Genomic DNA, 12,818 nt, shown 5'->3' with positions numbered 1-12,818 from the left:
TGAATCCGATTTTCAATGCTCGATTGAGGATGGCTTCAGATGGGACCGTGACCGCGCGCAGCTCGCTCAGCCAATGGCTGCATGTAAAGCTGATCAGACTTCAGCCTGCTCTGCTCAGCAAACAGATGCACTAGGTATAGCAAATCTATTCTGAAGTCGGGATTCAGCTTTATATCCTCGATCGACTCTGCATCGTTGGAGGTTATATTGTTTCACCGCAAATCGCTGAGCAGTCCGCCATCTTTAACGTGCAGATGCTCCGTGCGTGAGTGCAGCGCACTGTGTGCCGCAGAGCAGCTGCAGGAGGTCCAGACCTCTGAGACAGACACAGACCTGCTGCTGACCAGCGTGACTGCACCATGCTGCTGCCGACAGACAACGCAAACCGAGGAGAGGGCACTGTGGGAGTCCGATCAGGTTTAACCCCTTGTAACCTGAGAAAATTGTCTTGGATTTCTTCCAAAAACGGGAGGAAGGCGATGAGCAAGGACAGAAGAAATGACTCAGAAATTAGCAAGAAATTCTTTAAAAAGTACAAAGAAAAATTAAAAAAAAAACCTTACCTGAATATTATTTTTAAAAAATCACAAAACAAAAAGAAAAGAAAAAGTGCCTAAAATTATAGGAATGCTTTAAAAAAAATGTAATGGTCTAAAAGCAGCACAAAAAAAATAATCTTGCACTAGATTTCAAAGGGTTCAAACTGGTGTTGTGGACTGTTACATCTGTATGGCACTATCTGGACCACATAGCAGATAATGAACAAACTGAAAACGCCAAGAGCTTTGAGATACATTTTTGCTTTAAATCTCACAAAATATTATGTTTTCCATACAAAAAATAATAATAAAACACAAGAGAAGTGGAAAATAAAACAAAAAACAAGTAAAAAATAATACATATATTACACATATTAAGAAGCAATACCTGGTTTATTATTCAACATGACAAAAGGCTGGTTTTGAATAACCCAAGAGATTATAGGTTTTAAATGTGGTGACAAAATGAAATGCTTTAAAACTGAAAGCTTTTTACTTTCTTCCGTGCATACAACTAGAACAGAAAGGCAAAAAACTTTGCAATTATGATTACTTTTTAAAATAAATATGAGCCATCCACCAACAAAGAGAGAAATTATAAAAAGACACACAGCGAAAACACACAGGTAGCCTTGGAGCAATAACTGTCACTTCTAATGTAGAGAATTAAGTAGCCTCTGCTGCTGGTGGGTTAATCAGCTTCAGTTTTTTTTACTCACCATTATCTGTAACTCCACATCTTATCACAAATGTTTCAGCAAAGTGAGGCTTGACTCCAAATAATACACACAACACAACCATAAAGTGACGCTGACTGGCCAAGTTACCCGATCCGAGTCCAGCTGAGCACATGTTTAACTTGTCAATGACCAGAAGTCACTGCAAAGAATCTGCAACCAAATATGAATTATAACGACTTTCCTTGTGTTAACAGTTCCTGTAATACTCATCTGATGTGGATGTTAAGTGCCCTCAAACTGAAGTCACGCATTGTTAAATTCATTTTAAATCCAGTGTGTTGGCGTACAGTTTGTCAGTAAAAGCGCTGTAACTCGTGATAATAAAATCCTCCGGGGGTTTACAGAGCAGCTCCACAGGAGCTACACTTACGGTACAGGCGATTCTTCACAACCCTCCCACCCTGAATTTTTGCTGGGCCTCAAGTCCACTTTGGGGCAACTCTTATCGAGACAACACAGGAATTAAAATGACTTTCGGTCAACAAAACAGTCTGAGGTGTGCACTAGTGCAGTGGTTCCCAACTAGTCCAGCCACATGGTCCAGATTTCTCCTTAGTCACTGATTCAAGGTCCACACATAACATATATCACCACACATTCAGTTATATTTTGCAAAATGTAAACAACACATGGGCTTAAAGCACAAGAACATAAAACATTATACAAGAATAAAGTGCAATTACTTCAAACTTAGTTAAATAAAATAAAATAGCATCGAAACTAAGAAAGTGCATGTTATTGTTTGTTTTGATCAGTGAGATAAAATAAAAAATGCTGCAAAGGCACAGCATGTTGATATAGGCCAAATAATACCAAAAACAGGACAATAAAATAGTTAGTTAAAAAAAACTCTCTCTCTTAAGCAGGAAACCACACTTCAAAACAAAAGCTCTGTGCTGGAAATTCACAATACTTAAAAATAAAGTTTTGTTTTGTTTTTTTTTTTTCAAACTTGCAGTCCATTCAGAAAGGACCCACTTATGGACCGTGACCCACCAGTTGGGCACACTGCACTTGTGTTGTACTGTTGCATATGTAGAATTGCAAAGGGTCCAGCTCGTTATTACTTGCAGAATTGCTGGAGACTTCGATGCCCACTGTTGCAGTGAACTCCCAGACCAACATGTACGTAACAATTAATGTGACTGAAGCACTTTCTCACAATTATCTGACCTGGAATAAATCAAATATTTTTGAACACTTCTAGCATTTATTGACATGGTCACATCAGCTGCTTATCAAGTAATAACATTTCTTTCTCTATCTTCTTCATTTTAAGTGCTCTGTATGCCATCAGCTGGTCTCGGTTCTCTATCTCCTTCCTGAGGTAGGAGCAGTAAAGGGCTTTTAAATCGTCTGTCTGCCTCTGCCAAAGAAATAAAACAACACGTGAGCTCACATTGTTGTAATCTCTGTCGTTACCACAGCCCACAGCTGACGCTTTGACCTCACCTCTGCACCTCCGCCGTCGGTTGCAGCACATATTGAGTTTGCCGTCTCCTGGAAGCTGCTGCCGTTCACATCCTGTGTAAAATACCCATCCATATGTAAAGCGTCCAAAAGACAAACGCCTGGAGAATACATGTTTGAGCACTTACGCCTTCAAAAGGAGTGTCACTGACATCTGTCTCATCGCCGCTCAGGCTCTCTGGTTCTGTCTTTGTTACAGGCAGGAGGAGGACAGGATGGCCTGAGACTGTGGAGGTGGGGCCAAACATTGAGTTAGATTAGGGGACATTCCTGCAGGGTTTTCATCAGACATTTATACACCTACCACTGATAAAAGAGTTGTCAGATCCAGTCAGTGGCTCAATACAAGCGCTGCTAGGGAGGACCTCCACTCTCAGACTGTTGTCTTTGTGCTGCAGGACGTCTTCCTCTGCAGAGTTCAGCGACGGGGTGGTGGACCCCGTCTCATTTCTCAACACCTCGGCACGCCGTCTTTTTGCTGTATGTGAGAGGGGAAACGTGTCATGAGAAGTATTCGCAGTTGTTGTTGTTGTTGTTGTTGTTGTTGTTGTCACAACAGCTTCAGGAACACTCAGGTATTTTAAATCAACTAAATCCCTAAAATTGAAAAAATGGTGCATGCTGGTCAGGATAACTGACAGAAACTATGCCAACAGATCAGTCTGGGGGAATATTTGGAATTTTATCACACGATCTGAAAAACCTGAAATATGCTTTGTCTTCCTCTTTTTAATTTTATTAGCATTTTAAAATTTTAATAATTGATTTTTCAGGGGTGATGTTGACTTTTGTTGTAGCCCCTCTTGAACTGATCTTTTTTTTCTTTTGTTGCCAATGGGATGTCTTGTCTGATTTGTTAACCTGTCATGTACCAACCCATTCAAAGACAATAGAAATGTTAATTACTTTAAAAAAATAAATAAATAACATTAAAAAAAAGTTTTGCAATTCAAAACCTACCTGTTTGCACTATATTTTTATGTTTGACTTTCACTTGCTGCCATGATCTTTTGTAGCCGCTGTCCGATACCCTGGGGAGTCATGAGAAATGATACCATTTATATTACAATTTATATTGGAGTCCAAGTATTAAGAGTTCAGTTCAATAAGGGGAATGATGATGGGAATGAGTCTTCTTACGCGTTTATTCTGTCAGCAATTCTCTGCCAGGCTTCCTCTCTCAGTTTAGAGGCGCTGGTAGTGTTGGATTTGGCTGTCAGTATCTCTCTTTCTTCTTCATACAACTTTAAAATGAGTTCCTGCTCTTTAGAGCTGAAAAAATGTGCCCTCTCGTTTTTCCTCATCATCTGGTAATCTATAAAAACACAAAAAATAAAGTAACATGTGATACACATATTTATGAGTCTTTTTTTTTTTTTAGTTTTGTTTGTTAGGTCTCCTTACCTCTGTCTGTGTTCATGGGTTGTGATCCGGGTCTCGGCGTGCGATTGCTCTCCCCTTGATGGCGGAGCGGATGCGCGCAGTTATCCGAGATGTTTCAATGCTAGATTTAGTAATCAAATCGTAACCCAAAAGCGTCGCCAAACGCGATAAAGCCGAGCTTAACAGGCGCGAGAGTAAGTCACGGCGCGCTTAACGTTCATAAATAACTGTCTAAGCGACGGAAACGGGAAAAGATGACGGTGTTTTGAAGCTGGATACCCAGAGCTTTGTTAACCCAGGATTTTCTAATTCGGCTTAAAGCGCGTTCACGTGAAAGAGGTGGAGTCTTTAACAATAAGCAGGTCACGTGAACCTGGTCCAGAGCGTCATAAGAGATAATATGAGTCTGTTTACATGAGAAATGTCATGTAGATGCAAAAAGTCGAGTTTTTATGTGAGATAACAGATAGAGACTATTCAATGACACAATGACAGGTTACACTGTGCTGCCCTTCCCTTACAAAGAATACTGCATATATTAATAAACAGCAAAATTAGGGACTGTTCGTTAATTACAAAAGGGGACGGGGTGATACAAAAAGGGAAAGCCAATTCAGATTTTTTTTAAAGCATAGGGAAGGAGTTGTTTTTTTTTTCATATTTGGCTTAGAGGAGGGACATTCCACTTTAAATGGTCATATTCTGTATTCATTTAAATTACCCTCATAACCCCCACATCTACAAGTGGGTTTTTCTCCAAAAGTACACAATTTATCATAGCCAGAAACTATGAAATGGCAATTAATGGTGAAGGGAGGATCATGTATTTTCTCCCAGTCACTTGGAAAAGCTCAAGGAAAAATATTTATAGCTCCAGTGAGGGTCTTTTTTTTAATTAAAAAAATTACACACATACATCCCTCTACCCTGATAAGTAATCCCTTAGCACAGAATTAATTACTAAGAGATGTATTACAATCCAAATATGTAACTCTAGGGTTTGATGATGATTTGACCCCATTGAATTCAATGTATTTCCAATTAACATTAAGCCTTTTTTCAGACCGTGAGTTCAACATTTATACACAAGCAGGTACATGATTCCATTTCTGTAATTATGTAAAATCTTTTAAATCTCAATTGTGAAAAAGCACGTGAATTTAAAGGCTAGGAGGTATGCTGTATCACTGTGTTCGATTCAGTTTTATGGGATAATTGGGTGTAAATTGTACCACCTTTACTGGTCACAGTCACAGCGAAATCACCCGTGCGTGTGAACCAAAACTCTGCAGGGCTTTCACACTGCAAATAAACAGTGAGTTTGGAAAAGTGCAGGTGTAACCAATTACATTAACAATGGCTCCAGTGTTTTCTGTCAGCATGAGCGAATCAGTGAGCCAGCATACACAGCATCAGGACCCTGATATATCTATGCTGTTATTACCAGGACCTGTCAAAATGTTTACTGCGGAAAAGACCCATCTGTTTGAAATTGAGATTAAATGAAAGAAAAAAAGAAGTAATTTAACCCTTTTTGATCAAGACATTTTGTGCACCTATCTTACAATATATGCCAAGAGAAATACAAAAAAATCCAATGTTTTCTCCCTGTTCAACAAAATGTACGTTGACGGTGAAAAACCTCAAATCACATCACCACACAAGCCATAATACATGAAATGAGGTAATAAGAGTTACTTTATTTATGTTAATTCAGTTTCAGTCTGACATTTTGCAAGATGGTCCGAGTAATAGAGCTGTTGGTTCGGGTGCCCCGTGTTGAGAGCACAGAGGTAAATGCAACAAAAACAAAGAGTAAACTGTTAATAAATGGAAGTGTGATCAAGTAACAAATGCTGAGGGAGGACTGGTCCCTGTGCCAGTTATGAGTTCTGGATTAAGGTTTTACTCGTCGTGACCCTCATAGCCGTCAGGAAGGGCGTTCACGTGGGGGTTGTGGAAAAGGGATTTGGTGCCATCTCCCCACGGGAAACGCTGCAGGAAAATAAAGATTACACATAATTAAATACAAATACTGACAAAAGTGACATTTAAAATAATCATTTTAAAATGTTGATTATTTAAAGAGGACCTATTACACTTTTCCTTATTTTATGATGTATATATATATAATGTTACAGTGTCAGATGTTAATATTAAATGTAAGATTCAAATAATAAGGTAAACATCTGTAAAAGTAATCCATTTGAGCAAAAACCTCATGCTTAAGGACAATCTCTATACTGTTTACAATGTTTTTTTTAAATCTTTGGCTACAAACACTACTGCATGTGTTTACATTACCTAGTCTTCACTGCCACATCAAGCTACATCCTAACATCTAAACTTGGTTGCAGATGTTGTTATTTTTACCCAGATTTCAGATCATATTCCTGCTCGAACATATCTGGTCTTGTTTAGAAACTTTGATTGCTGATTATTAGCGAGAGAAAGTGCTGCTATACACAGTACTTCCCTGGGTGCAATTGCACTGCTGCATGTAGCTACATGCTGACATCAGTGACACATTACTCTTGGTTGCTGATGTTAAGTTCGCCCCGATTTCAGATCACATCCCTGTTGGAACATGTTCGGCTGTGTTAAGAGGATCTTATTGGTGATTTTTCACAGTAGAAAGTGCTGCAACTCTGTGTTTCAGTCTTCCTCATCTGCAATGATGGCGCAGAGACTCTGCGATGCAAAACACCCAGAAACGCTTACAGATCAGAGCAGACTGGGCTTTTTCAGGACGGGGGCTTTTAGAGACGGGCATTAAAACGGAGCGTTTCAGACAGAGGGTGAATACATGTGTTTCAGAACAGACGATATGAGGAAAATAAAGGTTATTTTTTTTTACCATTTAAACATATAAACATGTTCTAGGAGACAACTTGAATACAAATATGAAGCAGAAAATGAGCATAATAGGTCCCCTTTAAGCGTCATTAACTCAGACCTTGCTGCGAATGCGCAGGTGGGAGTATGGAATAAATTCTGGCTGCTCATGGCTGTGTTGCTGCTCTTTCAGGTACATGTTCAACATGCACACTGCAACACCAGGTACAGCAACGGTGAAAGTGAGGATCTTCCATGTCCTGGCTGGAAGAGAAAAACAGAAATGATTAGTTTGACCAACAAAAAAAGCAGTTAGCAATTTTCTTTTGGTTTTTCCTAATCTTTGATATCAGGAAATGTTAGCCGACATAAATGTTAGTTCGGAGAAGTTATGTTATTACCCAAGGTGTGTGTTTCAATATAACTAAAATGTGAAATGCCACCAGTTTACAACATTGGAAGCTACTATTCATAAAGATACGGAGCAAAAATAATAAGGTTTAAAACAACCCAGGGTTGACTGTCAAGATAAAGCAAACATTTTCGTGATGGGGAGAGTCTAGATTAAATCTCTAACTTTCCACTTCAGGCCAGTCACAACTGTAAAAGATTCAATCAGTAATGGGGAGTTTATATCACTTTCGATTGAATAATCACGATTGAATAAATGTGCTGTTTGGGGATCATCTAGCTCAGGGGCATTATTCAGCCGCTTCAGTTGAATTAAACTGCTACCATGGCATGCTTTTGACTAAGGTGACATTCAACTTCAAGCTTTTTGATCTGCCTTTATAGGATAAAATGAGCATCTCAAAAGCTGATTATTCGTAGTTTGATTCCTCTACTAAATAATATTTAGCATTAATACTTTTACATACAAATAACTAACATTCCTGCTTGTTTTTTCATCTGCCTCATTTATATAAAATTAAACGAAACTAAAACGACTATTAAGTGATACGTAAAATGCTTTAGTCACTCTACAATCCTGATAACTCTATCTAGCCTTGCTCTTGCTGCTATGCTCACATCTTCTGCACCGACGTATTTACCTTGACTGGTGTTAGTTTCCTTTAAAGCTATTCAAACTGTTTATTAATACCTAATATAAATGGGGAAAAAATCCATTAATTTCGAGTAACCTTTGACCTGATGGCACACTGTTGTTGTTCTTTAGCTTGAAGCGTATGTGACACTGCTCCACTTTCAAGCCGTGTAAATAATAAATCAAAGACAATAGAAACTACACTGAGACTTAATGAGGGACTATGTGAATACCTCAATAATGTAGCAGGCTGAAAGGACGATGTCTTCAGCTTAGAGCGTTGATATTTTGGGCAACTTTGAGCTGCTCGCTCAAGGATGTTAAGCTAATGCTAAGATAGCTATCGTTAGCTCAGCAAGGTCACTGTCCAAACGTCACCAGTCGTCCTAACAAATAACTCATTAAACACAACCGGACAGTTAAAATGAGGTGTTACAGTTACCTGACTGCTCGCCGTGTCCGGCGGTAGCAGAAAGCTGACGCCGGGTCTGGGTCAAAGAAGACCTCAGCAACGACTGAGAGAACCGTCCGAGAGACGCCATTTTCCTTTCTGAGGCACGCAGAGACCGGAAGGAATTTGTACAGAGATGTCACGTGGAGGCAGAGCAGCCATCTCTACTGAGCCGCCACGCGACGAGGCTGACAACTACATACACACTCAGAAAATACACTTCAAGGTTATGTTTGCTGCCATTATAGGTTCACGGGCATTTTACAGAAAAATGTGGAAAATTATAAAAACATCACCACAAAGGGATGTAGGGTAAGAAAGTGAATATAAGTGAAGTTTAAATCGAAATCACTGGTGAGTTTCAGGAAATAAAATAAGAGCGTAAGCAGTACAAGAACTAATGCACTGATAAATCAAAGGATAAAGATTTTTTTTAAAGTTAAAAAAAAATCATTATGACCATCTTTGTATTCAAAATGAAGCTTTAATGAGGTTAAACTAAAACACACTGAAGACTACAGTCCTTTGGCCTACACCATCATAAATAGTAAAGGAGGAGACAGAGAGGCTGGAGAGACTATTTAATGCAAAAATTGCACTTGAGGGAATGAAATTTGGAGGCGGTCAAAGAGTCTTAGGTCCTCCGACAGAAGACAGTAACCTATGTAAAGTGTGTGCCGAATAATAAAAGGCAGAACAGTGCACAATACAATTATGAGCTAAGCCTATTCATTATTTATGAGAGCAGAGTGCACAACAGGGGAGGCACTTTAGATAATTATTTAAATACTGGGGAGGAAGTTATATTTTTTGATTTGCATTAAGGGAGGGACATTCTGAAAGCATGTTTTCTTAAAAAAATCTCCAAAACACACCTTCTATCATAGACTGAAACTGTGAAATATTGAAATCTAGGTGACAGGAGAGTCATGATACATGTATTGAAATCAACAACTCAAAAGTCATACCCCAGCCACCCCCCCACTCGGATGAATAAAGCACAGCCCCTTACTGTTGGCAATGTGATTGACTTGATAGTCCAATAGTTGTTTTTGTCCTCTGAGCTCAGTGGTGGTTGAATAGCCTGATTGTGATGGACACTGATGCAAAGTTATATCACTTGTTTTACCATATAGTAACCCATATTTATATATTAATGTGCAGGGAATAAGATGTTTCCTGTTTCTGAGATATCATTGTATGAATCATCTGCATCTAAGAGAGTATAAAGTTTCCACAGCTTGGCCTACTGACAGGCAATAGTTCCCAGCCACAGAATCATGAATCATGAATCTAAATGGTCACAAAGATAGTGTAGAAAATAAGAAATAAACAAATTGTATTGATTTTTAGACATGGTTTTGCTTTTTTTTTCTTGAAAAATATGTCATACTTTGCTCCGAAAGTCCTCGAAAGCTGATCCAAACGAAAGGAGTTGTGATCCCCTGCCTTAAGGTGCGGAGAAGCCAGTTTTACTCACATATAGTGGTAATTCAGATTTAATATGGTAATAACAAGGGCATTAATTTGTGTATTGTGCATGTCATAAATGTTATATCACTTAAATTCCCCCTATAATTACCTTCACGTCATGGAAATGTCTCATACATCATCGGGTATGGGACAAACTCTTACCTACTGTGTCTGATTATGGGACAGTAGATAATGATAAAGAATAACTGAATAATAATAAAATGCTCTTTTTGAATTTGAAATCCAGCTGTGTTTCTCTTTAAATGGGAGGACTTTGTGTGATCTCATGGTCAGAGTCCAACCAGACAGATTCAGAGAGATTCTGGTTGATGAAGGTGAGTGATAACCGTTCACTTTGTTGCATGTTTGTTCAAGAAATTACTTTGCAATCATTATCTGCAACTTTTATATACATCCATAACTGTGTAGCAATGTGCATGAGTCACTGTGTTATGCATGTGCAAATAACACCATGAATTATACACTAAATAGTCAAAATGGTAATGACAGCATGATTATTTTTTTAATCCTGATCTGAATTTAGCAAAGCAAATTAGTAGTGTATATTCGAACATGTTTGCGTATTTTACAGTATATAATATTGCAGAATTCTCTTTTATTCATTGAGCCGTTAATAGTTAACATATTCAGCTTTAAAACAAACAAGGGAGATTAGTTGACCTCTTATTTGCAGAGAATCTCAAAATGACTACGGACTGAATACATTTATTATCAACTATATTCTTTTCTTCTAAATTGCAAAAGACAGCAACATGGTTAGAAATATTTTCTCTTTTTTTCCTGATTGATCAAAAAGTCCTAAAATAAATACATTTTCCAACAGAATCTGCTCTCTTTCGGGAATGGACTCTCAGTATAGCCAGTTTGGATCATCTGATAACAGCCCTGTTAGCTCTGTCCACACAGAGTACAGGACGTCTGCACAGACAGGTACAACGTGTACAGGTCATTTCGTTTTGATTCCATCATTTCAGATGTCACCTTCAAACATTTTTTAAAAAAATATCTGTCTGTATTTGCAGGCATGACAAAGATAGTGGCATATGTCCTCTATGGAGTCCTGGTGTTGCTGCTGATAATTCTTCTGCTGGTCACTGGAGTGAAATGTATGACTTTAAACTCTCCAATTTCATTAATGCAGTTTGCATGCAGCTCATTGACATCCCTTGTCTACTTTTATAACCATTTTTGTCTCTCAAAGTCTCCCAGTTAAACAAGGAAGTCACTGATGTCAAACTCAGCCTGGAGAGAATCAGCAATGAAAGACATTCATCGTCCAGTTCAGGTCAGGAGATGGTCTTCAGGTCTCAATAATGTAAATCCTTAGTACACCATTGTGAAAATTTGATTTTGTGAATTAAAGGTGCAACAGTGCATGTCCCCTTGGAGAAAATTGTCCCAGCTCCAGGTAAAAACTGAACTCTTCATTAAATTCAGAATTCAGTGTCCAATTCAGGCTCTTTGACTTCTCTTAATAACAATAAAGAAATATTTTTATTGGGTTATGACTATAGAAAAACTAACAAATGCATAAAACAATATATAAAACAGTGCAATACACACAATGCAGACCCTTAGAGCTAGAGGATAAATGGAAGTTGAAAATAATCTTTGACTTCTCTTAACTTTCATCAAACCAGGAACATGTCAGGTGGGATGGGTGTCTTTCCAGAGGAGCTGCTATCTGCTGTCCACCACTGGCCTGACCTGGCACAGAGCGGAGGCGCAGTGCATAACATACGGAGGACACCTGCTGGTTCTGAACACTGTGGAGGAACTGGTGAGGTTTAACTTTACACCAGTTTGATTCCATGTAGTTTAAGTGAAGTTAACCATTTGCTACTGAATGGCTTCACTGAATGAGTGTGTAAATACAGGGCTTACACATACTCAGCATAACACTTCTCAGAATCAAAGGCGTAGATTTTGGGAACATGTGCATTTGACCCCCACCACCCGAATAAGACACTTAAAGGTTTCAAATAATGCTCATTTTTAAGTTGATACCCGTACTTTTGGTTTGTACTAGAACATGTTGACATTCTTTAACATTCAAAAAACACCTCATTTTTCTCACACTGTCTGCCTGAATACACCTGTTTCCGCCCCTTACGTGAAATGCTCCCTTCTTAGTACCTGTCTCTTTAAATTAATGCAAAAAAAAAAAAAAAAAAAAGGCACAACTTGTTGCAGAAAATTTCACCAGAAAGTTTTTTTTTTCTTCTAGGACTTCATTTCAAAAATAGTTGAAATCACACACAACTACTGGATTGGACTTGTAGAGCGAACGCACGAGGGACACTGGAGCTGGGTGGATGGAACTGACTTTAGTACAACCCCAAAGTAAGAGAAACGTAAAGCTATATAACAGCAAAAAAAGCATGGGGATATACATTATTAATATACATTACAATATATGTAACTTATGAATTGTTTCTTATCCTTCCTCTGTTTGTGTTCAGTTACTGGGACATCGGTCAGCCTGACAACTGGGACTACAGAGAGAATGGCGAGGACTGTGGGCAGATTCATGGCTTTGACAGACGCATACGCAAGTTGTTAAATGATGCTGACTGCGGCCTGCAGTACAGATACATCTGTGAAGCCAAGGTGTGAGAGAACCTAAACCTTGGCTATTATGATAGACCTGATGTATTTGAAATAATGGGTCAAATTAAAACTGACGGAAATGATTTATTTGGTAACAACTGATTCATTTTGAGAGTCAAAAAAAAAAGGAACATAAGTTGCATTTACAGTACATGTGTGAGGCTTTTGTTGTATACATAATAAATCGACGTATACAGTGAAACCTGTTGATTTTCAATAAAGAAATTCTTCTGTGAGTTTCTATCTGAGTC

The 12,818-nt window shown here is 38.5% G+C and overlaps 3 protein-coding genes across 4 annotated transcripts; 1 reads left to right on the top strand and 2 right to left on the bottom strand.

The window, feature by feature from the left end:
* Positions 1–2,249: 2,249 nt before the first annotated feature.
* LOC121944925 lies at positions 2,250–4,489 on the bottom strand. The gene is made up of 7 exons (XM_042488883.1): positions 4,154–4,489; positions 3,890–4,064; positions 3,710–3,780; positions 3,054–3,227; positions 2,878–2,975; positions 2,732–2,803; positions 2,250–2,645 (listed from the first exon to the last, which is right to left on the bottom strand). The coding sequence occupies exons 1-7, from the start codon at positions 4,167–4,169 to the stop codon at positions 2,502–2,504; spliced, it is 750 nt and encodes a 249-aa protein (XP_042344817.1). The 5' UTR covers positions 4,170–4,489; the 3' UTR covers positions 2,250–2,501.
* Positions 4,490–5,812: 1,323 nt separating this feature from the next.
* Positions 5,813–8,567, bottom strand: LOC121944577 (cytochrome c oxidase subunit 6A, mitochondrial). Its single transcript, XM_042488410.1, has 3 exons — positions 8,455–8,567; positions 7,089–7,231; positions 5,813–6,127 (listed from the first exon to the last, which is right to left on the bottom strand). The coding sequence occupies exons 1-3, from the start codon at positions 8,552–8,554 to the stop codon at positions 6,038–6,040; spliced, it is 333 nt and encodes a 110-aa protein (XP_042344344.1). The 5' UTR covers positions 8,555–8,567; the 3' UTR covers positions 5,813–6,037.
* Positions 8,568–10,252: 1,685 nt separating this feature from the next.
* Positions 10,253–12,803, top strand: asgrl1 (asialoglycoprotein receptor-like 1). 2 transcript variants are annotated; one of them, XM_042488657.1, is made up of 8 exons: positions 10,253–10,271; positions 10,781–10,887; positions 10,980–11,063; positions 11,159–11,242; positions 11,321–11,365; positions 11,598–11,737; positions 12,185–12,300; positions 12,420–12,803. In XM_042488657.1, the coding sequence occupies exons 2-8, from the start codon at positions 10,800–10,802 to the stop codon at positions 12,571–12,573; spliced, it is 711 nt and encodes a 236-aa protein (XP_042344591.1). In that variant the 5' UTR covers positions 10,253–10,271; positions 10,781–10,799; the 3' UTR covers positions 12,574–12,803. The 2 variants fall into 2 exon arrangements, with proteins under 2 accessions (XP_042344591.1, XP_042344592.1); XM_042488658.1 differs by lacking the exon at positions 11,321–11,365.
* The last annotated feature ends 15 nt before the right edge of the window (positions 12,804–12,818 follow it).

Source organism: Plectropomus leopardus, chromosome 6 (genome assembly GCF_008729295.1).
Source record: "Plectropomus leopardus isolate mb chromosome 6, YSFRI_Pleo_2.0, whole genome shotgun sequence".
Classification (NCBI taxonomy): Eukaryota; Metazoa; Chordata; class Actinopteri; order Perciformes; family Serranidae; genus Plectropomus; species Plectropomus leopardus.
This window is presented reverse-complemented; position numbering and strand designations above follow the sequence as displayed.

Coding starts and splice junctions, on each gene's coding strand:
- asgrl1 (XM_042488657.1), top strand. CDS start 10,800: ATGGACTCTCAGTATAGCCAGTTTGGATCATCTGATAACAGCCCTGTT. Junction 11,064..11,158: donor GCTGGTCACTGGAGTGAAAT/GTATGACTTTAA, acceptor TGTCTCTCAAAG/TCTCCCAGTTAAACAAGGAA. Junction 12,301..12,419: donor GACTTTAGTACAACCCCAAA/GTAAGAGAAACG, acceptor GTTTGTGTTCAG/TTACTGGGACATCGGTCAGC.
- LOC121944925 (XM_042488883.1), bottom strand. Junction 3,781..3,889: donor ATTGCTGACAGAATAAACGC/GTAAGAAGACTC, acceptor ATGACTCCCCAG/GGTATCGGACAGCGGCTACA. Junction 2,976..3,053: donor TGACAACTCTTTTATCAGTG/GTAGGTGTATAA, acceptor CCACCTCCACAG/TCTCAGGCCATCCTGTCCTC.
- LOC121944577 (XM_042488410.1), bottom strand. CDS start 8,554: ATGGCGTCTCTCGGACGGTTCTCTCAGTCGTTGCTGAGGTCTTCTTTG. Junction 7,232..8,454: donor CGGACACGGCGAGCAGTCAG/GTAACTGTAACA, acceptor TTTCTCTTCCAG/CCAGGACATGGAAGATCCTC. Junction 6,128..7,088: donor ACCTGCGCATTCGCAGCAAG/GTCTGAGTTAAT, acceptor ATTTTCCTGCAG/CGTTTCCCGTGGGGAGATGG.